At 43.4% G+C, this 25,074-nt stretch overlaps 1 protein-coding gene across 1 annotated transcript in view; it reads right to left on the reverse strand.

The window, feature by feature from the left end:
• Positions 1-24,233, reverse strand: part of ADGRA3 (adhesion G protein-coupled receptor A3) — a 125,587-nt gene extending 101,354 nt beyond the window's left edge. The window contains exon 1 of the mRNA XM_080795716.1: positions 23,852-24,233. Within this exon, the coding sequence (XP_080651842.1) occupies positions 23,852-24,105 (254 nt within the window). The 5' untranslated portion in view covers positions 24,106-24,233. The remainder of the gene's footprint in view (positions 1-23,851) is intronic.
• Positions 24,234-25,074: the final 841 nt, after the last annotated feature.

Here is a 25,074-nt window from a genome sequence, read left to right on the forward strand (position 1 = left end):
CATTTCTTGAGTTTGGAAGAGGTGAACACATAAGTGTTCACTTAACTTAATAAAAGGCAACAAAGGCTTTAGAGCACACAAAATGCTATTTGGTAGATGGGGAGGGCAGAGAAACCAGGAAAGCTACGAGATCATTTCCTAGCTCCCCCCACCCTTTTTTAATGTATTTGAGATTCACGTGTTGCACATGTCAATAGTTTGTTCCTTTTTCTTGCTGAGTAAGTAGTCCATGGTAGGGATGGACCATGCTTTAGCATTCCCCAGCTCAAGGACAACTGGGTTGCTTCCAAATTTTGGTGATATGCATTAAGCGGCTAGAAATGCCTGGAGAGGTTTTTGTGCGAGCATATGTCTGTCTTTCTTTTAGTAATTTTCTAGAAGTCTGATTGCTGGCTTATATGGTAAATGCATGCTTAATTTTGTAAGAAACTACCAAATTGTTTTTCCAGAGGAACTGTACCATCCTGCTCTCCCACTATCATTGTATGAGGGGTTGCCCCACATCTTCCCCAGCACCCAGGACTGGCAGAATTTTTTTTGATTTAAAGCTATTCGATGTGCAGTGGGATCTAACTGTGGTTTTAATATGCATTTTCCTAAGAAATAATGATTTTGAGTGTCTTTTTTTTTCAACATGATAAGTGTACTCCTTAATCCCCATTACCTGTTTCTTCCAACCCCCCACCCCCTCCTCTCTAGGCTGCTTCATTTGTCTCTTTTTTTCCTCCCCCTTCCTCTGTTTTGTTTCTTAAATTCCACCTATGAGTGAGATCATATGGCTTGACTCTTTAAATTCAGCAGATAAAAGATAAGACGAACACTACTGGGAGGCACATCATGAATCTGGAGTATATGCAAATAACAGGGGCTCCAGGGGGTAAAAAACAAAAAAAGGAACAGGAGTGGGGCGCCTGGCTGGCTTAGTTGGTGGAGCATGCAACTGAACTCAGGGCTATAAGTTCAAGCCCCACGCTGGGTGTAGAGATTACTTTAAAAAAATAAAATTTAAGGGGTGCCTGGGTGGCTTAGATGATTAAGCATCTGCCTTTGGCTCAGGTCATGATCCCAGGGTCCTGGTATGGAGCCCTTCATCAAGCTCCCTACTCGGCAGGGAGCCTGCTTGCTTCTCCCTCTCCTTTTCTGCTATTCCCCCCTGCTTGTGCTCTCTCACTCTCTCTGTCAAGTAAATACATAAAATCTTTTTTTAAAAAATTGAATTAAATAAAATTTTTTTAAAAATCGGAACTGGTCGAAAAATGGCTACAATTAAATAAGAGGAAATGTCTGCAGAAAGTAGAACAGAGGTCAGCAGGGGGCAGGGGAGGAGGGCTTAGGGAATTATTACATAGTGGGTACAGGGTTAATGTTGGAGACGACGAAAATGCTGTGGGTATAGACAGTGACAGTGTTTCTATATAACACTGCAAAGGTCTTTAACGGCACTGAATTATACACTTACAAATGGTGAAAAATGATGTTATATGTCTTTTACCACAATAAAGAAAGTCATGTCTAATAAACGTGTATATAAAACAAAACAAAACGAAAGGACACGTCTCCAGTTTGAAGACTTATAAAAACCAACCATACTCCAGGCAAACGAATTTAAAAACAAAAAGCAAAACAAACAAAAATAAAGCCATGTACACCCAGGCATAGTCTAACAAAATTTTTGAGTTCCATGCTAAAGAAAAAAAAAAAACTCTCTACATTTCCAAACAGACATTGAAAACATGCGGGTGTTTTTATCGTTTAGTTTTACCATCTTTTCCACAGATTTGGCAAATTAGGGAAAAAGGTCAGTGTATCCACCTCCCTTCTTGAAGCTGTATGCAATAGTACTTCCAACTTTAATCTTGGTGAGGTGAATATTTATTAAAATGAGACAGCAAGTCAAAGACATCAACTGCTAACATACTACTGTGGGGTCACAATCTAATTTATCATCAAACAGACACTTGAGAATAACACAGGGTGCCATTAATAATTACACTAAGACAACAGGTGTCAACTGGGCATATGCTCACACTTAACTATTCAAATGGTTCATTAAATAACCTTTCAAGTTTCCATGCATTTTTAATCAAAGACCTGACATTTTTTTAAGGCCTGTTCTCTCTTCTGATTATTTCAGATTCTTTATTCAGCGGCTCCATAAACAAAAAGGAAATAATCTATTTTTCTGCTCTGACACTGAACAGTAAGTCTATGTGTATTTAAATAGCATTTGGTTAAGAAAAACAAAACGGTTTTTTATGCCGTGCTAGATACACGTCTGAAATGCCTAAAAATGAAAAACTCTATATTAAAGAACACTTCATCTTATCTTACGAACACACCAGCTCCATGAGAAAAGAGAGCCCCATTTTTCAAGGCGTCTATACATCATAAAGAACACTGGACACTTAATATTTACGATACAATAAGAAGCAAGTTATTTGGCATTTTAATCAAACAGAGAATGCTCTATACTGAGGTCTTTTCAGAATTTTGAAATCTTTGATTTTTAAGCTAAAATTCATGATGGACCCACCACACGTTAATTGAGAATATACTTGAAGCACCTACTGTGTGCTTGGAGTGACAGGAAGGATACACAGACAGATTCACATGTAGTGTTAGTCCTTGAGGTCTAGTGTAAAGTGCTACATGTGGGATGCATGACTGGTCCAAATGAAATAGAGGGGCTTTTTTTTTGTTTTAGGATTTATTTATTTTAGAGAGAACATGCACACACAGGCCCAAGTTGGGGGAGGAGCAGCGGGAGAGACTCTCGGGCAGACTCCTCTCTGACCACAGAGCCCCCTGCAGAGCTCATCTCAGGACCCATGAGATTGTGACCCGTGCGGAAAAAAAGAATTAGGAGGCTTAACCCACTGAGCCACCCAGGCGCCCCAGCAGAGTTTAAATATTACTGAAATGCAGAATGATTAAGGGAAAGGTGTCTGAAATTTGTTTTAAAAAAATGAGTAGGAATGCAAATGGCAAAGAAAAAGAGGGAGATCCTTTTAAACAGAGAAAACTCCTCAAAGGTCTGTATTAGTTTTCTGATGCTGCAGAACCAATTACACAAACTGAGTGCTTTAAATCAACACCTGTAATTGGGTGCACAGCTGTACAGGTCTAAAGTCCAGGCACTGAATGGGTGGGTCCTCTACTCACCAGGGGCCGGCTATGAGGCCCTGAACACCAATAGGAGAGATGCTTGAGTTAATAAATGGAGGGGAGGCAGGGATGGATTTAAGTATACAGATCAACTACAAAGTATTCTTACCAAAGCCACACTTGCATCAAAGTAGTGAAAACTGATGCCTCAAAATTTTAATTTGCATTTCCAATTGTGAATGTGTGTTCCCTTCCTGGAAATGTCCTTTGACCATTACAACACACTGGTTACAAGTAGGAGCTCTCGAGTCAGACTGTCTGGGCTCAAATCCTGGTTCCATCACTTACTGGCTAGTGACCTCAGGGAAATTAATAAGCTTCCATGCCTCACAGCCTCAGACACAAAAGAGGGATCATAATAATAATGATCTCATTAGGGAACTGTATGAATTAATACAACACTTAGAACACGTGGGACAGGCTCTGGCATGCTTAGCAGACATTACCTATTATTACTGGCCCATATTTCTGATAGATCATGTATTTCTTTTTTACTAATTTGCAGGAGTTCTTAATATAGGGAACTGAGCATTTTTTTCCAATACAATCTCCCAAAGATCCTTAGGCAGCTGGTTCAAATGCTAGGAGCCACTCCACTAGAAGATATTTGGAAAGCACATTTTCGAAACTATCACTGAGGAGTGAAATCAATATTTTTGACAAGGATAGAGCTTACTACTAAGTACAGAATCTAAATAATTCTCCTGGTAAGAAATCTCTCAAGACCTTTAGTAAATTTAGGTGGCTAAGCCACTCTTTTAAAGTAGCTGTTGAAACTCTCTCAAACAGTAAGAACAATGATATGCACAAAACCCCATTATGATCCCCAGATTATAAAACCAAAGAAACGATTAATATAGTCATTAACAGAGTCTTGGGCTTCCACGGCCAATGGCAAACAATGGCACGTGTCCCACCCCCTCCCTGTCCCGTGCCCAGGGCAGATCATGAGTCAGTCCTAGCTCTTTCCTGATAAGCTCACACAACATTCCTGGTGGCTAGTCCCAATTCACTGGTGCAGACATTCCAGAAACCTATTTGCCAACCTGGTTCTAGTGCAGAAGTAAGACCACAGTCACCTGGGAACCCTGATATACCTTTATAATTGGTAGAGGGATGGTGCCCAGGAACCGGCCAGCTTCCTAGAGAGGAGTTAGGTAGTAAGGGTCAGCAGGGAACCGTGTGGAACAGATAGTTTCAGCCAGAAGCTGGCATTGAAAGATCTGTAGTAAGTATGTCCTAACACAAGCAAAGCCAGGAAGGGTGAGGGAGCACGCCAGCAAGAAAAAATAACTGTGGGGGCACCTGGGTGGCTCAGTCGTTAAGTGGCTGCCTTTGGCTTGGGTCCTGATTCCAGGGTCCTGGGATCGAGCCCCGCATCAGGCTCCCTGCTCAGCGGGAAGCCTGCTTCTCCCTTTCCCATTTCCCCTGCTTGTGTTCCCTCTCTCGCTGTGTCTTCTATCAAATAAGTAAATAAAATCTTTAAAAATAATTTTTTTTAAAAGTAAAAAATCTTAAAAAAAAAAAAAGAAAGAAAGAAAAAATAACTGTGACACACACATCTCCAAGACTTCCATTAAGTCTGGAGATAAAAGGAAAAAATACGTGTCTGTGTGTATGTTTATGGTTTCTTCACCATGCTGAAGGGAAAAAGTCTACAATTTCAAATGTTATGGACACCCTTTAAATTTCTTCTGAGACTGAGAAATTCAGATAAACAAGCTGGCCGACTCACTGAGCTAGGGGGGTTAAAAATTTGTATTCCTTTAAGAGGAAGGAATAGGCTTCTACAAAGAGACAGCCAGAGTTCCAATGCTAAAAAAGGCTACCAAGATCTTAAGGGGGGGAACTCAGAGACAAAACAGAAATCCAATTAACAGAAAGGGAGTACAAGGTCCGAATGTTGGGAGCAGCCCTAGGGAATGAAGGGCAGGTCTCAGCCTGTTAAGCCAGGGGTACTCAGCCCGAGGCGTGGTGAAAAGGGCATCCAAGCTCTGGAACCACTCAGGCCAGACCCTAAGGAACGAATCAACCCTACACACACCCCCTCCACCAAGAAAAGAGCCCCCGGCACTTACTACCACAATGCAACCAATCAATTCTAATAAATCAATTTCAGCTTCATTAAATGTGCATATAATGTCTGTGGATTTTTAAATATACCTCTGTGATCTCATCAGGTGTGGTTTGCTTCAGTGGGATATATGAAATCATAGAACTTTAGCAGTTCAGGAGTCCTTAAAGATCATCTGCTTCAAAACCCCATTTTACTATTCAGGAAAGGGAGGGCCAGGTACATTACGATCAGCTGAGGGTCACAATTCTACTTGGGAGCAGAGCTAATCAAGGCCCCTGTATCCATTCAGCCTCATAGTTATTTCCTCTGTACCCTCCTTACTGGTCACCTTTATCAAATAAGAATGCCAGTTCCCTGCTCACCCAGCACAATTGTGACACGTAGGTACGAACACTCCCTAAAAGGGGAAACCTGCCTAAAAGGCAACTACTTCCCTATGCTGCCATTATTCCTTGCATCTTAACAGGGCCGCTAAGCTGGAGATGGGGACAATTATTCCCAGGTAAAGTTTTCAACCTCAAGAATGGAGACAAGAAAAGGGCTGATTATTTCATCATCAATAATACTACACTGCAGTTTAAACCCCTCAATGACAGCAAGAGGGGATGGGATGTTCTAATTCCTTCCCCACAGCTCCTCAGACCGAACACCCAGCAGGTGAGGATTCTCAGTTCCCTTGTCATCTCATCAGCCAGCCACCTCTAAGAAATGGTTCAAAGCAAACAAGTCCCATAGCTTTTGTTCAACAAAGACTTAACCCCCGACTCTACCGCCAAAGTGAGCCCTGAAGTTGTCAGTTACGTCTTTTACGGACATAATACCGAGAATTATAAGCCTAAAGGTCACGATCCAGGGCCCAAAGCCTACAAAACAGGTAACTTGAGAGGATCAATTTATCTGTCCATGCTTCAGTGGGCACACCTGTCGGAGGGAGACAATACCAACCTCACGAAGCAATTTTAATGAGATGTGGTAGGTGAAGCATTTGGCACAGGATCTGGCACATGATAAGTATCTGAATGCTGGTTGTTACTGCAATTTTTAAATCAGAGGTTCCTACAGATAAAGTCAGTTCTGTAAGCCAAAGAGCTGTATAGACAACTTAAGGTTCTCTCTCATCATTCTCTTTCCATGTAATTACCAAACCGGTCTTGGGAGAAAGTTAAACCAAGCAACACAAACAGTTTGTCACCACATAACTCAATTGTGAATCCTGCAGGTTACATCAAAACTGGAAACAGGGGCGCCTGCGTGGCTCAGTTGGTTAAGCGACTGCATTCGGCTCAGGTCATGATCCCAGGGTCCTGGGATCAAGCCCCGAATCAGGCTCCCTGCTCAGTGGGGAGCCTGCTTCTCCCTCTCCCTCTGCTGCTCTGCCCACGTGTACTTTCTTGCTCTTTCTCTGTCAAATAAGTAAATAAAATCTTATTTTAAAAAACTGGAGACAGCAAGTCTATCAAATTAATTTTATCAGAAGGCTAAGCTGTGTTTTCTGAGACCCATGCTCTTTAAAGAGAACATTAAGAAGACCAGAATTTTTCCACTGATTTTATTATCCTGCAACATCCCAAAAGAAAAATAAATGCACCCCTAAAAATAACCCAACCTAAGCTGAAATAAATTAAAAATAATCACTCAGGGTCAGAATAAAATATAACCATGAAGGCTTACCTGTAGAGTCATAGACTAGCAGAACAGAAATATAAAAGGGCATGAGATAGCCTGATTGGGCCATATGATGTTCAGCTCCCAGCAATATTTTCCAGGCACAAGGGGAGCCTGGTATTCACCGACTGCAGATCCCACACTTTCCATTTGAACACCTGCCACCATCTATTACCACTCAACGTCCTAAAACCACGTAGAGCGCCTCCATCACCCCCCCTTCACCTGTGTTCACACAGTGACAACAAGACACACACAATTTAAAAGGCTTTATAATCACTCAAATGGGAAAAGATGGTAACCCTAATACAAAGACCTGAGAACATTAGAAAGCTTAAACAAGGGAAAGTCTGGCCAAGCTTTTACACTCCTGATCCCAATCTGTGGTTGCTAACTTCTAGCAAAGTGGATGCACCAGTTTTTTTTCAACTTTACCCCCAAGAGAAGAGGGTTTTTTTGGTTTTGTTTTTTGTTTTCTGGTTTGTTTTTTTAGTAAGGAGCCCTGAAAAATCTAGTCACAGAACAGCTCTCCAGCATTCTTTAAACAGGCAATAATCTCAAGTGGACAGTCTCTACTTCTCAGGGGTTCAGACTGGATGACACTCATTCTAGTACCTCAGAAAGCATTAATCAGGACACATGGCTCTTCATGGTGGATCCCGGCAGGGAAGCCATACAGCCAAGTGAGCCATCTCCCCCTGAGGGCTTCTCAGCCCAAACCATATGAACTGCAAGCCTGATAACAGAGCTGGGGACCATCAAGCAAAGGGACCAGAAGACGATCCATGGGGTAGTGAATGGAACATGTTTGTGTCCAGACAGATTTCAGACCAGGCACAGTACAAAAACTAGACAGCAGCAGATTGAAGCTGAAATAAAAAGTAAAGAAATGAAGATAATGGTTCAAGCCACTTTTCAAGAATCTTTATTGTGAAGAGAGCGACCCCCCAATACGGTGCAATTACGGGGATATTTTGGGGAGAGGAGAAAAGATATGGCTATGTATGTCCAGGAGAAACATCACAAACCAGGGGAGAAACTCAACATACGGGAAAAACAAGTGATGGTTTCTCAAGAGACAGGAGGAAAGGTGATCAAGAAAAGGTGGGGGGGAGGGTAGCAAACGAATCTGGGTAAGACGCTTTCCGTTACCCAATGAAGAGGAAGGGTGTAAGCCTTGACCTTATAGACTGGGTATTTCACTTTGAAGAACCTCAAGTTTATCCATGATAGATTCATCCCTCCTTAAGGATGATGCAAGATTCTTCCCCCACTCCGACTTGAGAAAAAAAAAAGTGGGGAAAACAAGACTTCTTTATACAAAGATTTACTAAGTACTTATGCACTAGACACTGAAAATATAGAAATAAATATCACCATCAAGAGTTCACAATCTGGTAAGAGAGGGAAGATTATAAATAGCTCAAACAGCAGAAGGCTGCCTTGTTGCAAGCAAATAAGAGGCAGGACCCAGTTACAAGGAATGAAGAGTCAGCCCAGCATTGTCAAGGTGGACTGCAAGTCCCACAGTATTATAAGGACTTCAGAATTCTAGTTGAGTCTTGGCCATTAAGGGAGAGTTTATGCTTGGTCTTGTCTAAAACACAAACAAAGGGCAGGTTAAAAAAAAAAAAAAGATTAATCTAATAGAAAGCACATTTGTCTTAAACATGGTCCTGGAGACAAATACAGCACTCGTCAATTTCTCTTTGCCTCTTCGTGAGAAAAGAATTGGGGAGCGTTGCACAATAAAACAAAGGATGCTTTTAAGTCTTATCTTGATGGGAAATGAATCAATTTAATTAGACTCAGATTCAAGCAGACTTAAAGAAGTTTAACAGTTGCCTTAAAGAATGTGTATTACACTTACACCTCAAAGGTCCCCCTAAGCTTCCTTTGATTAAATTTAGGGAGGGTTTGGACTGGAGTGTCATCCCCAACACAATCTACAACGCCCTTTCTCTTCAGCCCCCACTATGAAGCCATCACAGAAGTGCTCTTAAATAGGTGTCACTATTCCAGGTGCTACAGTTACAAGAGGGAGCAAAACAGAGTCTCTAACCTCAATGGAACAAACATTCTAGATGAGGCCAGGTCACATATTTGGAACTGTACGTTCTAATTCAGAAATACCTCCATCTAGGGAGTGACTTTAATTCACAATCACATACTGTGCATTACCTCCCTGTACTGGAGATGCAGGAGTGGAGATGGCGGAGAAGGGGGCTAGGGAGCTCTGATGACCCAGCCTCAGCAGGGGGCATGCTTACTCCTCTCCTGTGGAGATATCCTGGCCTGCAAACACCATTCTTAAATAGGGAGGAAGCAGTGCTTTTTCATGTAGAGCTAGCAATTTTGCTAAAAGATTTCCTTTATGCCCAGGGCACTGTCATCTAAAAAGTTTGAACAAAAATTCTACAAAGATTCTAAGGATCTGGATAATTTAGCCTTCTTTGTATAGAATACATAATTCTGTAGACCTGCCCCCCATCAGAATTACTCAGGAAAAACAAACAAAAAAAAAATTTTTTTTCAAATATACACAATTCAAACACTGTGTAATTCATACTTAAGGCAAAACAAGGGTGGGGGGCAAAAGATGTATTTTTATTTTATTTAAACTAAGAACCAGGAATGTCTGTCATCTGAATTGATAATAAGCTAAAAGCCACCAGCAAAGGCCTATTGTATGAGCCGATGCAGGCTCACACAGAGAATAGAGGTAATACACCCCGGTCTGCCCATCATGCCCGTCACTCAGGAAGTCAAGAATATACAAGGATGCCCACGGTCTGGCCTCCTTCATCCCAGCCAAAACAGCAAGAAAATAATTTCTAAAATGTTACCAGACGACTAGGTAGTTTCTAAAAATCTCAACACTATCAAGTGGGGGGGGAGAAAGTACTAGAAAATAAAAATGTACAGAGAAAGTGGTCAGTAATAACCGACCCTTTTGTAAACATGCCAAATTATATCAAACTTCACTAATAATCACAATGCAAATTAGAATAAGCTCTTTTTTTTAACTAGTAAAGACCCCACCCCCACCCCCCAAAAAACAATCCCCAGAACAGATACATATACTTGGGAAATTGGGCCTCTTATACTTTCTCCATCCTTTTATATTAATAATGCATTATAACCAGGAAATCGTTTTTTAAAAAATAAGATTTAGTCACTTAAGAGAGAAGGTGTGCAGGGGGAGAGGGAGACAGAGAATCCCAACCAGACTCCCCGCTGAGCACTGAGTCTGTCGGGACTGGACCCATGGCCCATGAGATCATGACCTGAGCCAAAATCAAGAGTCAGAAACTCCACCAACCGAGCCACACAGGCACCCCAGGAAATCTTGATTTTAAATCTAAAATAATGGATTTAAGGTACCCTATGTGTTTTGTGGCCTGCTCCACCTGAGTACCAGGCCCTCAAATACTGGTTTGGACAAACGCTTGCTGTTATTAGGCCTTTCAGTCCAGTCGGTGCCACCACACGTGCTAAAACCTTAGTGTCCTTACCCCATGACCAGGTATTAAATCCACCTTCAGCAGCACATCACCCTTGGCCTGACAAATGCTCATCGCTCTTCCCTCCTGTAATCTGTCTCAAAAATGCCTCTTGATTTTCATCCATCTTTGCTTCACTTAAAAGACCAGGTGAGGCAGCTGCCCTAGTTTGTTCCTCCCTTCTTTCTTCTACTTCTGCTGCAGTGGAGGACAGCAGGTCCAACACTCAGGTCACTTGGCTACGAGACAAGAGGGTCTCAACCCAGGTGACATCAGAATCACCTGCAGAACTCTGAAAAATACCAGCGTCCACGCCTCATTCTGGAACAATCAAACAAGAGCATGAGGTCTGTGGCCCAGGCATCTGAGCTTTTCATGCTCCCAGGTGATTTCCATGCAAGGCTGAAAACCTCAACAACAAATTCACCATCCGGGTTATAGGAAGGTGGAGACAGCTGCTCCCCTCGACCCCCCTGGGACTGGGATGCAGGGGCTGGGGCATCACTCACACAAACATCATCGTTGCCTACGGGTAATGGCATGAAAGTTCTCAGAAAGAACTGCCACAAATAATGGATGCAATAATGTACTATAAGAGATCTGAGACACACTAGATTGGAAAAAGGTTTTGTGCCTGGCAGGAGGACATGAGGGGAAAACAGTGATGGTCACTGAACAAAAAGGTCTCTCCATTCCTTCAGCAAGGTTTTCCTAAGCCAGTCTTACAAATTTCCCTTTAGAAAATGCCTATAAGAATTTTGACAAACCCACCCGTTAGTCCTCTGCTATCTCTAGCTCTCTTAGCCAAGTGCAGCAACAGACCGAGATGCTGGTTAAATCACATCACAAAGAGCCAGACGGTCAAGTCTAACCAGGGAAAAGTAGGCTAGATACTCTATGATTTAAATTCAAGAAGTGGAGTTCCAGAAAGGGATGCAAACATACAAGACGAGGAAAACCTGGTCTAATGGCCAAGGAGAAAGTCATGCTCAGAGATTAGAAAGTCACATAAGCCCACCAAAGTCTACCACAAACAGAGTAAGCAGTAAGTAACTGCTGAATGAATGCAAAAGCAAGCAATTTTTAAAAGTAGGATAAGAATGATCAAAAATGCCACGAGAGCTAAACAATACACTACAGAAAACCAAAATCAAAGAGGAAATTAAAAAACCATTGGAGACAAATGAAAATGGAAACACAATGGTCCAAACCTTTAGGACACAGTGAAAGTGGTTCTAACAGGGAAGTTTACAAGGACACAGGCCCACCTCAAGAAACAAGAAAAATCTCAAATAAATCTAAACCCACACCTACAGGAACTAGAGAGGAAAAAACAAAAACAGGGACACCTGGGTGACTCAGCTGGTTAAGTGACTGCCTTCGGCTCAGGTCATGATCCCAGTGTCCTGGGGTCGAGTCCTGCATTGGGCTTCCTGCTCAACAGGGAAACTGCTTCTCTCTCTAACTCTGCCAGCTGCTCCCGCTGCTTGTTCTCTCTCCCTCTCTATCTCTAGCAAATAATAAATAAAAAAATCTTTGGGAAAAAAGATAAAACAAAAAACAAAAACACGCCCCAAAGTCAGAAGACAGGAAATCACAAAGATCAGAGTAGAAATAAATTAAAGATGGGGGAACCAGGTGGTGGGTATTAGGGAGGGCACGGATTGCATGGAGCACTGGGTGTGGTGAAAAAACAATGAATACTGTTACGCTGAAAAGAAATTAAAAAAAAAAAGAAATAAATGAAATAATCTAAAAAATAAAATTAAATAGAAAAGATCAATGAAACCAAGAGCCTAGTTCTCTGAAAAGAAAAAATTGATAAAACTTTAGCAAGACTTATCAAGAAAAAAAGAGGACTTAAATAAAATCAGAAATCAAAGAGGACAACGGACCTCACAGGAATATAAAGAACTGTAAAAACTACTACAAGAAAGTGTATGCCAACAAACTGGGCAACCTAGGAGAAATGGATAAATTCCTAGAAATACATAATCTTCCAAGACTGAATTAGGAAGAAATAGAAAATCTAAACAGAGATCTAGAAACAAAAGTCAATATGTAATCAAAAGAACTCCCAACAAACAAAAGTCCAGGACCAAAAAGCTACACAGATGAATTCTACCAAACATTTAAAGAATTAGTACCTACTCTTCTCAAAGTATTCCTAAAATCAGAAGAGGAAGGAAAACTTCCCTATTCGTTCCATAAGTCCAATATTATCCTGGTACCAACACCAAATAAAGACATGACCAAAAAAAGAAGAAGAAGGAGAAAAAAGTACAGGCCAATATCCTTGTTGAGCATATGGGCAAAAATCCTCAACAATTTCAGAATTAGCAAATTGAATTCAACAATTCAGTAAAAGGATCATTCACAGCAATCAGGTGGGATATATTCCAGGAATGCAAGGATGGCTCACTATCCACAAGATCACACAATGCATCACATTAACAAAATGATAAAAATCATATTATCATCTCAGTAGATGCAAAAAAAAAAAAAAAAACCACTTGCCAAGTACAGCATCCACTGATAAAAACCCTTAAGAAAGTATATATTTAGAGGGAACATACCTCAATATAATAAAGGCCATACATGACAAACCCACAGCTAACATCATATTCAATGAGGAACCAAAAGCTGTTCCTCTAAAATCAGGAACAAGGAAGGGCACCCAGGTGGCTCAGCCAGTTAAGCGTCCAACCCTTGGTTTTGGCTCAGGTAATGATCTCAGGACCGTGAGATGGAGGTCCTGTGCTCAGCAGGAAGTCTGCTTGAGGTTCTCTCCCTCTCCCTCTTCTTCTGCACCTCCCTACTCATGCTCGCACACATGCACATGTGCACTCTCTCTCTAAAATAAATAAATCTTAAAAAAAAAAAAAAAAAACTACAAGCTACTCTTATCCTGATACCCAGTAAGTAATTTATAGAACTGATGAATCACTATATTGTACACCTGAAACTAATGTAACACTGTACATTAATTACACTGGGAAAATTTTTCAAAAAACCATACTACAAAACTATTGCAATCAAAGGAGTACGATACTGACACAAAAATACATATAAATCAATGGAACAGAATGGAGGGCCCAGAAATAAACCCATACTGATATGAGCAATTAATCTACAACAAAGGTGGCAAAAATACACAATGGGGAAAAGACAGCCTTTTCAAATAAATGGTGTTGGGAAAACTGGATAGCTACATGCAAAAGAATGAAACTGCATCAGTTTCATATACCACAAAGATAAACTCAAAATGGATGAAAAATCTCAGTTTAAGACCTGAAACCATTAAAAACTCCTAAAACAAGCATGAACAGCTACGTCTTGGACAATGGCCTTAGCAATGTTTTCCTGGATAAGTCTCCCCAGACAAAGGACATAAAAGCAAAAATAAACTATTGGGACTAAACCAAACTAAAAAGCTTTTGTGCAGCAAAAGAAACCATCTACAAAGTGAAAAGGCATCCTACTGAATGAGAGAAACATCTGCAAATTATATATCCAATAATGAGTTAATATCCAAAATATATAAAGAACTCACACAATCCAACACCAAAAAAAAAAAAAAAATCCTAATAATTCGATTAAAAATGAGCAGAGGACCTGAACAGGCATTTTTCCAAAGAAAACATACAGATGAAAAGATGGTCAACATCACTAATCATCAGGGAAATGCAATCAGAATCACAATAAGATGTCACCTCACAGCTGTCAGAATGGCTAGCATCAAAAGACAAGAAATGTTGTCTTAAGTGTTGGCAGGGATGTGGAGAAAAGAGAACCCTTGTGCACAGCTGGCAGGAATGTAATCTGGTGCTGCCACTGTGGAGACCTGTAAGGAGGCTGCTCAAAAAATTAAAAAATAGAAATACCATATGACCCAGTAATTCCATTGCTGGATATTTACCCAAAGAAAACAAAAACACAAGTTCAGAAAGATATATGCACCCCTATGTGTACTGTAGCATTATATACAACACCTAAAACATGGAAGCAACTTAAGTGTCCATCAACAGATGAATGGATAAAGATGCGGTATATACACACAAGAAAATATTACTGAACTGTTAGAAAGAACAGAATTTTGCCATGGATGGACCTACAGGGTATTACCCTGAGTGAAGTAAGTCAGAGAAAGACAAGTACTATATGATTTCATTTCCATGTGGAGTCTAAAAAACAAATGAACAAAAAACAGAAAGACTCAAATAAGGAGAAAAAACTGGTAGTTGCCAAAGGATGGATGAAACAGGTGAAGGGGATTAAGAGGTACGAACTTCACTTCAAGCTATACAATGTTACATGGAAGAAAAGTACAGCACAGGGAATGCAGTCAACAATATTGTCATGAGTTTAAATGGTGACAGATGGTAACTATATTTACTGCACCGAGCAGTACATAATGTATAAAATTGTCTAATCACTAAGTTGTATACCTGAAACTAATATAACACTGCATAGAAACTATACATCATTTTAAAAAATATTTTATTTATTTATTTGACAGAGATCACAAGTAGGCAGAGAGGCAGGCAGAGACTAAGAGGGAAGCAGGCTCCCCGCTGAGCAGAGAGCCCGATGTGGGGCTTGATCCTAGGACGCCAAGACCATGACCCAAGCCGAAGGCAGAGGCTCTAACCCACTGAGTTTCCCAGGCGCCCATTTAAAAAAAATATACTACTTCAGAAAATACCAAATACTTTTCCATTCTATGTCTCTTCAAAACAGGATCATTCAAAATACTGTTTTCCCTTTTCTTTCCTGGTTTTAACCTCAAGGAATCCTTTAAAACTTTCGCTTTTATTAAGAATTTATAAGATTACAGTTCATTGGGGAAACACAATTTCTTCCTATATACAATTTACATTATTTTCTTTGTATTTTTAAACCAATAAAATGAATAATGAAACCCAAATATTAGCTGCCATAAGAGAATGTGGTAAATTTATTAAAGTTGGATACTAGAACCATTAGGAAAAAAAGAATGCCACTAGAGAACAGCAAATATTAAAAGTGGATTCTGGTCTTTGGACAGACCCTGCTGTATGCAGAAAAGCCAGATTTAAGCCTGGGCTTGCAACTTACAAAAAGGATAAAGAAGACCAGAGTGCGGGGGGAGGTGGGTGGGGAGGATTTGTCCTGAATAATTCTTACACAATCCCTTAAACTTTCTTTTTGTTCCCTTTAGACCCTGAATAGGAAGGATCTAAGGGCAAGAAATGCTTCCCTGGGTGACAAGCCTTGTGTTCTGCTTGGTACTAAAAGACACACGTGCCTTCTGTGAGATGCCTTCTACATCTCTGCTCCCCCAAATCCAACAGGCAGGCCCTTACCAGACAAGCAAAATTTCTGAAAAGTTTAGTCATGAAGAAAAAAAGAAAAACAAACAACAACAACAAAAAACCAGCTTACTTTCTTTAAAACTCTCTCCTCAGATTAAAATCCTCTGCATTTGAACAGAATTCTGCAAGCTACACCATACACAAAGCATTAAAATTACATTAAGTCTTAAATTTAGTCGGGCAACAATTAAAACCTCATTGAGCATGTATGCATCTATCAATTCCTTATCTTTGCAAAAGCTGATTTAATAAGCTACTAAAATTTAAGGGACTCTGTATCCTAATTTTTGTCTGTTTATGAAAAAAATGTTGACACAACAATAAACGAGCTGTATTCTCTGGATTTAAGGTTCCTCCACAGGAACACAGCCAATATAGAAAATGATGGCTTTCAGACATGCAGCTAAATAGGGAAAAAAAAAAATCACTGGATGATACGAAAACTTTGCACTATCCTTTTTGGACTTACTTTCAAGAGATTCTACTTCTGATTTGGGGGGGGGGGGTCCCTTTTTCAACAACATTGTTACAGGTTCCTGTGAAAAGCAGCTGAACTGGAGCAAGGATCTCCAAAGATTCGTGTGTTCTTTTGTTCCTGGTATTCTAACTCGTGGTTCATTGCCAAACCTACCAACTTCTCTCATACACTCCTGACAATGCTAGAGCACTCCAAGCAGGCAAGAAGCAACAAGATTCAGAAGATGGGTCATGTAACACCTTCTCACCATATTGGAAAAAAATTAAGATTTGGCTTTTGCCCCAAATTTTGCAATATTTTTTTCTTTTTTTTTTAAGATTTTATTTATTTATTTGACAGACAGAGATCACAAGTAGGCAGGCAGAGAGAGAGGGGAAAGCAGGCTCCCCGCTGCGCAGAGAGCCCGATGCAGGACTTGATCCCAAGACCCTGAGATCATGACCTGAGCCGAAGGCAGAGGCTTAACCCAATGAGCCACCCAGGCACCCCCAAATTTTGTAATATTTCTGAGCAACTTGCCACCACACTGTCTTATGTGCAGAATCACCGCACACATAAGATCACTTAAATCAACTGTAAACGGGGGGGACCTGGGTGGCTTAGCAGGTTAATCAGCCAACTCTTGATTTTGGCTCAGGTCAGGCTTTCAGAGACCTGGGATGGAGTCCTGCGTTGAGCTCCGTCCTTAGTGGGGAGTCTGCCTAAGATTCTCTCTCTTTCCCTCTCTTTGCCCCACCCCCCGCCACCACTCACATACACGCACTCACTGTCTCTCTCAGAAATAAACACATCTTGGGACGCCTGGGTGGCTCAGTCAGTTAAGGGTCTGCCTTCAGCTCAGGTCATGATCCTAGGGTCCTGGGATCAAGTCCCGCATCAGGCTCCTTGTTCAGCAGGGAGCCTGCTTCTCCCTCTGCCTGTGGCTCTCCTTCTCTTTCCGACAAATAAATAAATAAAACTTTTAAAAATAAATAAATAAATAAATATTTTTAAAAGAAAGTGTAACTATAAACAGGTTTAACATACCCTTCTTGAACTGGGGACCCTATAGCCATGAAATGCTGACCCAAATAAATAATTACTCTAATTTGCTATAATAGGGTAAAAATCTGAATTTACACACCTACATACAACTATGTTCTCACCCATACTCTAAGCACTGGGCTAAAGACAGGTTTCCCAATCCTTCCCTTCAAGGGTATGTGCTCTATACCCTATAACCCTGCAATTAATTGCACTGCTGGGTATTTACCCCAAAGATACAGATGTAGTGAAAAGAAAGGCCATCTGTACCCCGATGTTCATGGCACCAATGGCCACGGTCTCCAAACTGTGGAAAGAACCAAGATGCCCTTCAACAGACGAATGGATAAAGAAGATATGGTCCATATATACAATGGAGTATTATGTCTCCATTAGAAAGGATGAATACCCAACTTTTGTATCAACATGAACAGGACTGGAAGAGATTATGCTGAGTGAAAAAGTCAAGGAGACAGAGTCAATTATCATGTTTTCACTTACTTGTGGAGCATAAGGAATAACACGAAGGATACTGGAGATGGAGAGGAGAAGTGAGTTGGGGGAAACCAGAGGGGGAGACAAACCGTAAGAGACTGTGGACTCTGAGAAACAGAGGGTTTGGGGTGGGGGGGGGGGTGTGAGGGGTTGGATGAGCCTGGTTGTGGGTATTGTGGAGGGCTCGCATTGCATGGAGCACTGGGTGTGGTGCATAAACAATGAATTTTGGAACACTGAAAAAAAATAAAATAAAATCTTTAAAAAAAAAAAGGGTATGTACTCTAGGAGAACAATATCAAGTGTCACATAAAGTGACACACAGCACAGACAGTAAGCACCACCTGGGCTCAGAGAAGGGACGGATCAAAAGCCGGAAGGGGAGAAAAAAGCTCGAAGCAGTGAAGAACCCAGAATTTACCAGGACAGGGATTCCAGGCAAGAGTGACAGACTAACCAGAGACACACAGGAAACCAAGTCCAAGCTCTGCTCAGGGGACAATGAAAGGCACATTTAGATTAAGCAGAGACTTTGGGTATAGGACCAATCCTTAGATGAAAGAATCATGTCTTATTTTTCTCCCTGAACAGCCCTAGCACTCAGCACAGTGCCTACAGTATTCTCAGTGACTCAACCCACGTGCAGGAAAAGAAAACAGAATTTGTACTGGGAGTACTGGGAAATGAGGCTACAGAGGTAAGGAAGACTTTGAATTCAAAGATAAAAACATAACCCTGACCCATAAGACTTCAGGCCACAGCTCTAGCCTCTCCCTCTGCTGCACTCCCTGGGCCAAGAAGCCACCAGGCCAATCCCAGCTAGTCACACCTTGGGGATGAAAGCAGCTGGACAAGGAACTGAGCTGACCATCTCTGTCCCTTCGAATTTGACTACAAGGCAGAAATGGACAGAAGTCCACTCTGCTGAGGCTTCTGTGATCCCCAGCCTGCTCACTCTCCCAGTTTCCAGAAGGACCGCCCCACTCCTGTGTCTCCTTCCTCTCCACACCACCTGCTGCCCCTTCCTCCCTCACCCTGCCTCCCTGAATTCTTTGGGAAAATAAAAGCAATGGGGCCAAAACTCCCAATGTCCTCCTGCTTCACCACCCCCTTCTCTCCTAACATGGGGATGAAATGCGCCTTTTGCCAGCAGCACCTGCTCCTGTGCGTCCTCCCACCCCATCTCACCTTCCAGCATCCATTTCTCCCACTCCCAAGTTATTGCCCAGTTTACTCTCATTAACTGTCCCTAAGAAACCTTCCTTCGCCCCCAAATTCTTCCTCATTTTTTTTAAAGATTTTATTTATTTGATAGAGACGAGAGAGAGGGAACAGAAGCAGGGGGAATGGAGAGGGAGAAGCAGGCTTCCCGGCAAGCAGGAAGCCCGATGCGGGGCTCGATCCCAGGAGGCTGGGATCATGACCTGAGCCAAAGGCAGATGCTTAACGACTGAGCCACCCAGGCGCCCCAATTCTTCCTCTTTCAGATGCTACTACCACCATCCTCCCTCCCCTCCTACTCCCTTCAAGCTGCCCCAACCGGCCCTCATGGCCTCCGGTCCACAGAGGGCGCCAAAGCTCCAGACCGGCCAACCCAGTGCCCAGCAACTCTGCTTTCCGGATCGTGATCTCTCAGCATCTCTCAACTGCGGAATCCTTCCTTTCTTCAAACCTGAATGTACCTTGGCTTCTATGACCACATACTCCCCTGAGTCCCCCACCTCACCAGCTGCACCTTCTCAGGCTCCACTACTGGTCCCTGAGCTTCTGCCTGAGCCACCTCCCTCTCCCACCTGCACATACTCCCCTAACTGACCTCCACCATTACCTGGGCTGTAAACACCCGATACAGCCTACTGGCTCCAAAACACCACCTCTCCGCTGGAGTAGAACCACTCTGTCCGCACCCCTACCCGGAACTCCGCAATGCCTCACTCAATCCAATCTTTCCCTTCCCTCAGGCCATGCTCAAGTCCAAACTTCTCCAGGAAAACAGAAAATCTCCCAGCGCCTCCAAAGCCCCACTGATGTCCCCTCTTTTCAGGCTTCCTAGAGCATTTAAACAGTCGGCACTACAGGATTTATTACTTAATTACAGACACTCTGCAATTGTTCCCTAAATGCTGCTTTTGTGCAAAACCTTTCTTCCAACTAGGTTTAGGTTTCTAAACAATACAAGCATTCCTTTTTGTCTACCTGACACTCAGCTGGGTACCCTGGTTGATGTCTGATTATCAGGTCTTTGAGGACAAAAACAAGCATAATGTTTTACAAAGTAAAAACCAAAACTCACACATTATGTTACTTTGTTGAACAGTCTGAGAAAAATATGGACTTTGTCCTGAAGGTACTTGACAAATCATAAATTAAAAAAAGAAGAAGAAGAAGAAGAAGAAGAAGAAGAAGAAGAAGAAGAAAATCTTTACCTAGAATCACTATGTAGCATTATGGGTAAAAACACATCTGAATATCAGGGCTAAATTTGTAAAACCTTCTATCACTGAAGTCTTCATAATTTTTAAAACTTAAAATATCGAGCAGCATTTCAAATGAAACACATGAATAGAGTAACTTCTATTTCCAACAAAAATATTGGAAAGTTAAAATTTTTATTCAATTTGGATGTAAATAATAGGGCAGGAATTAAAGAATTTAATTCTTTAATACAAAAGACTACATGATACAGGAAACAAGAGTGGTCAAGCTGAGGATTTCTGCTGGACTTCTCCATAGAGCCAGCTAAATAAGAAAGTAAGTGTTGTGCACTAAGGTAGCTGAAGTATATGAGCTCTTGGCTATGCTGAAGTACAGTTTACCCCCTAGGTAGAAATTACCTTATCTTCCATTATTTAAAAGAAAACAAAAAAAAAGAAAAAAGAAAAGAAAAATTCTGTCCCATGGATTTTCCCTGTGGCGGCCATATCATAGCTCCCCTGAAACACCGTTGGCCATACCCAAGGGATTAAAACTCAAACCAGAGATACTGCCTGTCCTTGACCTGGCCTTTACAGACTCCTGTGACCACTCCAGGTAGTGGACACGTGCCCTTGACATCTAGCAACACTGACTGCACAGAGCAGCAACACTGCCACCTCCAAGCCTGAGGGCATGCCTGGGGGTGGGGCTGGTCTCCCACTGACCATACCCCTCATCTCCTCCCCCTTGACTTATCACTCACTATTTTATTCACAATTATCCATCTCATCCTTCTCAAATTGGCTCAGGAGCCTCAGATCCCACCAACTATGTCCCAAGGGAACTTTGGTTGCCCTCCTGAGTTCCTTCTGCTAATGTGCACCCCAATATTAGAGCATTTACCATACTGCTCTGAATTTATGAATATTTCTCTCCCAATACTTGTACGTTCCTGAAGAAAGACCTTGTTTTATTTACATTCTATAGTGAGTTGAACAATATGCCCCCAAAAGGAGTCCAAAGTTCTCACACCTGGTTACCTCTACAAGTGACCTTATTTGGAAATAAGGTCTTTGCAGATGTAATTAAGTTATGCACCCTTAGATGAGATCATCCTGGGCTTAGGGTCAAAACTAAATTCAATGACTGGTGTCCTTATAAGAGAAAGAACAGTATCTGAAACAGACAGAGACATGGGAAAGAACCGACCTTAAGACAGGGGCAGAGATTGGTGCTGGGGTGCCACAATCCAAGGCAGGTCAAGGAGCTGAAAGGCCCTTCAGAGAAAGCACCATTCTGATGACCCCTTGATTTTCCAAGTTCTGGCTTCCAGAGTTGTGAGAAAAGAAATTTGTTGTTTTATGTGGCAGAATGTGTGGTAATTTGCCACACCCTGAGGAAATTAACACCTAGTCTAAACCTCAATGTGCTGCCTACTACCCAGGAAACACACCCACAACTGTTGAACTGAGAAGAAAGATGAAGAGGCACCTGGGTGGCTCAGTGGTTTAAAGCCTCTGCCTTCGGCTCAGGTCATGATCCCAGGGTCCTGGGATTGACCCAGCATTGGGCTCTCTGCTCAGCAGGGAGCCTGCCTCCCTTCCTCTCTCTAGGCCTGCCTCTCTGCCCACTTGTGATCTCTGTCTGTCAAATAAATAAATAAAATCTTAAAAAAGAAGAAGAAGAAGAAAGAAAGAAAGATTGAAAGAAAGAAAGAAAGAAAGAAAGAAAGAAAGAAAGAAAGAAAGAAAAAGATGAAGGTCTGGGGAAAGATGAGAAAGCATCTGAACTGCATAGCGGGAATCTGGGACATAGACCCTGTCACTCAATCTCTATAGGAACTTGGGCAAGTCACTTACCTGCTATGACTCTCTGATTTATTCCCTAGTAAAATGAGGGGACTGGCCCAGAAGACCCTCTACCGGGTTCCATATACCTTCACCCAACTTAATCCAGAATGTCAGCTGATCCTTAAATTAATTCTAAGTTCTTCCCATTCACTAAATTCTGTTAATTTTATTTTCATCTAAAGAGGTTTCAGGTGCAAAAATATTGGATTAATATGACATTTCAAAGGCACTTATATTTTAATCTGCTCATGAAAAATTCACTGAAATAGTTTAACAAATAATACGCTGAAGAGTGGTTTTCTATGATACCTCCTAAAAATCTGCAAAGCAAAAACAACTTACAAATAGCCCATTTAATACCGCTAAAACTGCTGACATTCTGAAAAAACTCGACCTAAACTTGAATCAGCTGGAGTGCCACTGATCCAGAACCCAAATGTATGATGACTAACTTTTGCAAAGTTATAAAGAGATACCTCCAACACAGGGGTTTTCTTCACTTGACTCAAGACTGTAATTAAAGGTCCCATATCCAAAATTTCCACTTCAAAGAATCTGGCTAAGAAATAAATAAATACAGCTGCTGCCACTACCAAATGGTCAAGCGTCAGTAAAGGAGTCAAACAAAAACGATTTTACCCATCTTCATGCCTCCATAGACAGAAACACATACAGTTTTCCTGTGTTAAACCTTTCGTAATTCAAACAAATGGAAATGGGAGAACAAAGGTGTAATAAAATTTATACTTCTCTTACCCATACATCCCACTTAATTTGGGTTCAACTAAAAACCATATTTTATGCCGTATTTTAAACCATATTTTAAGCTTTTCATAGGTCATGCAGCTCTCCTTGCCTTCATGTTTTTACAGTGGTAGCCTAGATTCTTCTTTAGGAAACCAACCAGAAGAAGATAGAGGGGGCTCATATTTCAGTTCGACAAAATATCCATTAAACACTTAAACTCTGCCAAACCATTTCATCGTTCCGAAAACAAAACCAAGTGTCCAGCTAGAATGAGCAGAACCACACCTGCAAAACTAGACCGTGAGTCTGAGAACAAATGGAGTTATGAGACCAAAAACTTTTTCCTGGTGGGAAACTCAACTCAAATATCAAGTCCCTCGAGATGGAAGGCTCAAGAAACCCAGTTTTCAATCCCAAATTTCTGGACTTTTAAATATGAGTGCTCAAACACATGAAAACCGGACTGGAAGGTGCACCTGAAATGTATTTCTCGCCCTTAGTAACAACTCCATTTTTAAAAGTGGTCTTTTACTATGACAAAACTAAGAGAGTGAAAGGCAAGGGGAGCCTGGGGGTTTGGGAATTACACACGCGGGCGTTCCAAGTCCCGGTGCTGTTTTGGTATTCTGCAAACTATTCTTGCAAACTTCATGGCCGCGTTAAGTTAACGTGCACAGAAGCGGAAAGTCCCGCGCTTCTACGGAGCACTGTGTTCTCTGGGAGCCCCAGCACGGAATGAACGAGCTACAACTCAGCCGACTGCATGTTTACTTGCATCCTCACGTGGCACCGCGCAGCCACAGAAGCGCTGCGCCCTGACTGCGCGGGGCGCGTCGGGGAACCCGAAAACTTTTACTTTGCAAACTAGCGGAACTGGAAAGCGCCGCTGGGGCAGATTCACTTGCCTTCCCCGAGATGCGCGCCTGCCAAGCCAACCACCCCAGCACCACCTGTGCCTGCAGCTTCATTCGCACAAAGGCGCGTGGGTGCCGGCAGGACCCCTCTCCAAAGTTGCGCGGAGAGAAAGCCGTGCGACCAGAAAGCGCCCCAGGGAGAGGACCCGGCGCGAGGCTACTCACAGGGTGACCGTGCGGTTGGGCAGCGTATCGGGGGGCAGGACCTGCGCGAGCTCCAGGCTGCTGCACACCACCTTGCCCTCCGCGGCGCCCGCCGTCCTGCCGGCCCCTCGGGGCCGCCCGTCGTGCTTGCAGCCAGGGGGCAGCGCCGCGGCGCCGCCGCCGCCTCCGCCTGCCAGCAGCGCGAGCAGCGTGAGCGGCAGGAGCAGCGGCGGCGGCTGCGGCGTGCGGCCCCGCCGGCGCCCGGGCGGCTCCATGCGGCGGGCCGGGGCCTGCGGGCCGAACGGCGGCGGGCTGGCCTAGCGGGCCGGCCCGGCGCCCGGGCTGGCGGGGGCGCGGCGCGGGCCCGGCGGCGCCCGGAGCCTCATGGCGGCCGGAGGACGGGCCCTCCTCGGCGCCAACATGCTCCTTTGTCCGCAGCGGCCGCGCTCGGCCTCCGGGGAGCCGCGGGGTCACGGCCGCGCGGGTCCCAGCGCCGCTCTCTGGCCCGGCGGGAGCGCCGCCTCCTCCTCTTCCACCGTCGCTGCCGCCGCCTCCCCCGGCCACTGCCCGCGGCGGCTCCTCCCCGCCCGCGGCCGCCGCCGCCCCTTTCCCTTCCTCCTCTCCCCTCCTCCCCCTCCTCCTCCGCTCCTCTCCTCGCGCCTCCCGCCGGCGGCGGCTCGGGTTAGGAAGAGCGCGCTCCGGGACCCGCGCCGCCCGCCGGGCCCGACCCCCGACGCTGTGCTCGCCGGCCCCGGCCTCAGCCTCGGGCCAGCAGTTGTGAAGGCCCAGCGGGAGAACGGTAACTCGTGGAGAGGGCGGAAGAAAGTTCTAGTCCAAACTCCAGCCACGGTGGCCACTCGCCCTCGCTTCCCTCTGCTGCCCTCCAGACAAAGCCGCCCTGGGCGTCCCTGGGGGCCAACCATCCCGCCCACGGAGCCCTGGCCTGATATTTGGAGTGAAGGAGAAGAGCAGGAATGAACTTACTCCGGAGAAAGAAAGGGAAAGTGCCTCAAACCAACTGCACCTTCCCATCTCACCCCCGCCCCCCCCCCCCCCCGCAAGGAACTTCAGGCCCTCTTTCGGAACAGGGTCGTCTCATTTGTCCCAAATGCACCAGAGGAAGGAACGGATCCCTCTCTCGGAACGTGGACTCTCAGAAGCTGTTTCTGGCCTTCAGCAGCTCCAGCTGTGAACTCTGGAAAGGATGCATGGGGTCCCGCTGGACCGGCCAGCAGCCTTTTGAA

Source organism: Martes martes, assembly GCF_963455335.1.
Source record: "Martes martes genome assembly, chromosome: 2".
Lineage (NCBI taxonomy): Eukaryota > Metazoa > Chordata > Mammalia > Carnivora > Mustelidae > Martes > Martes martes.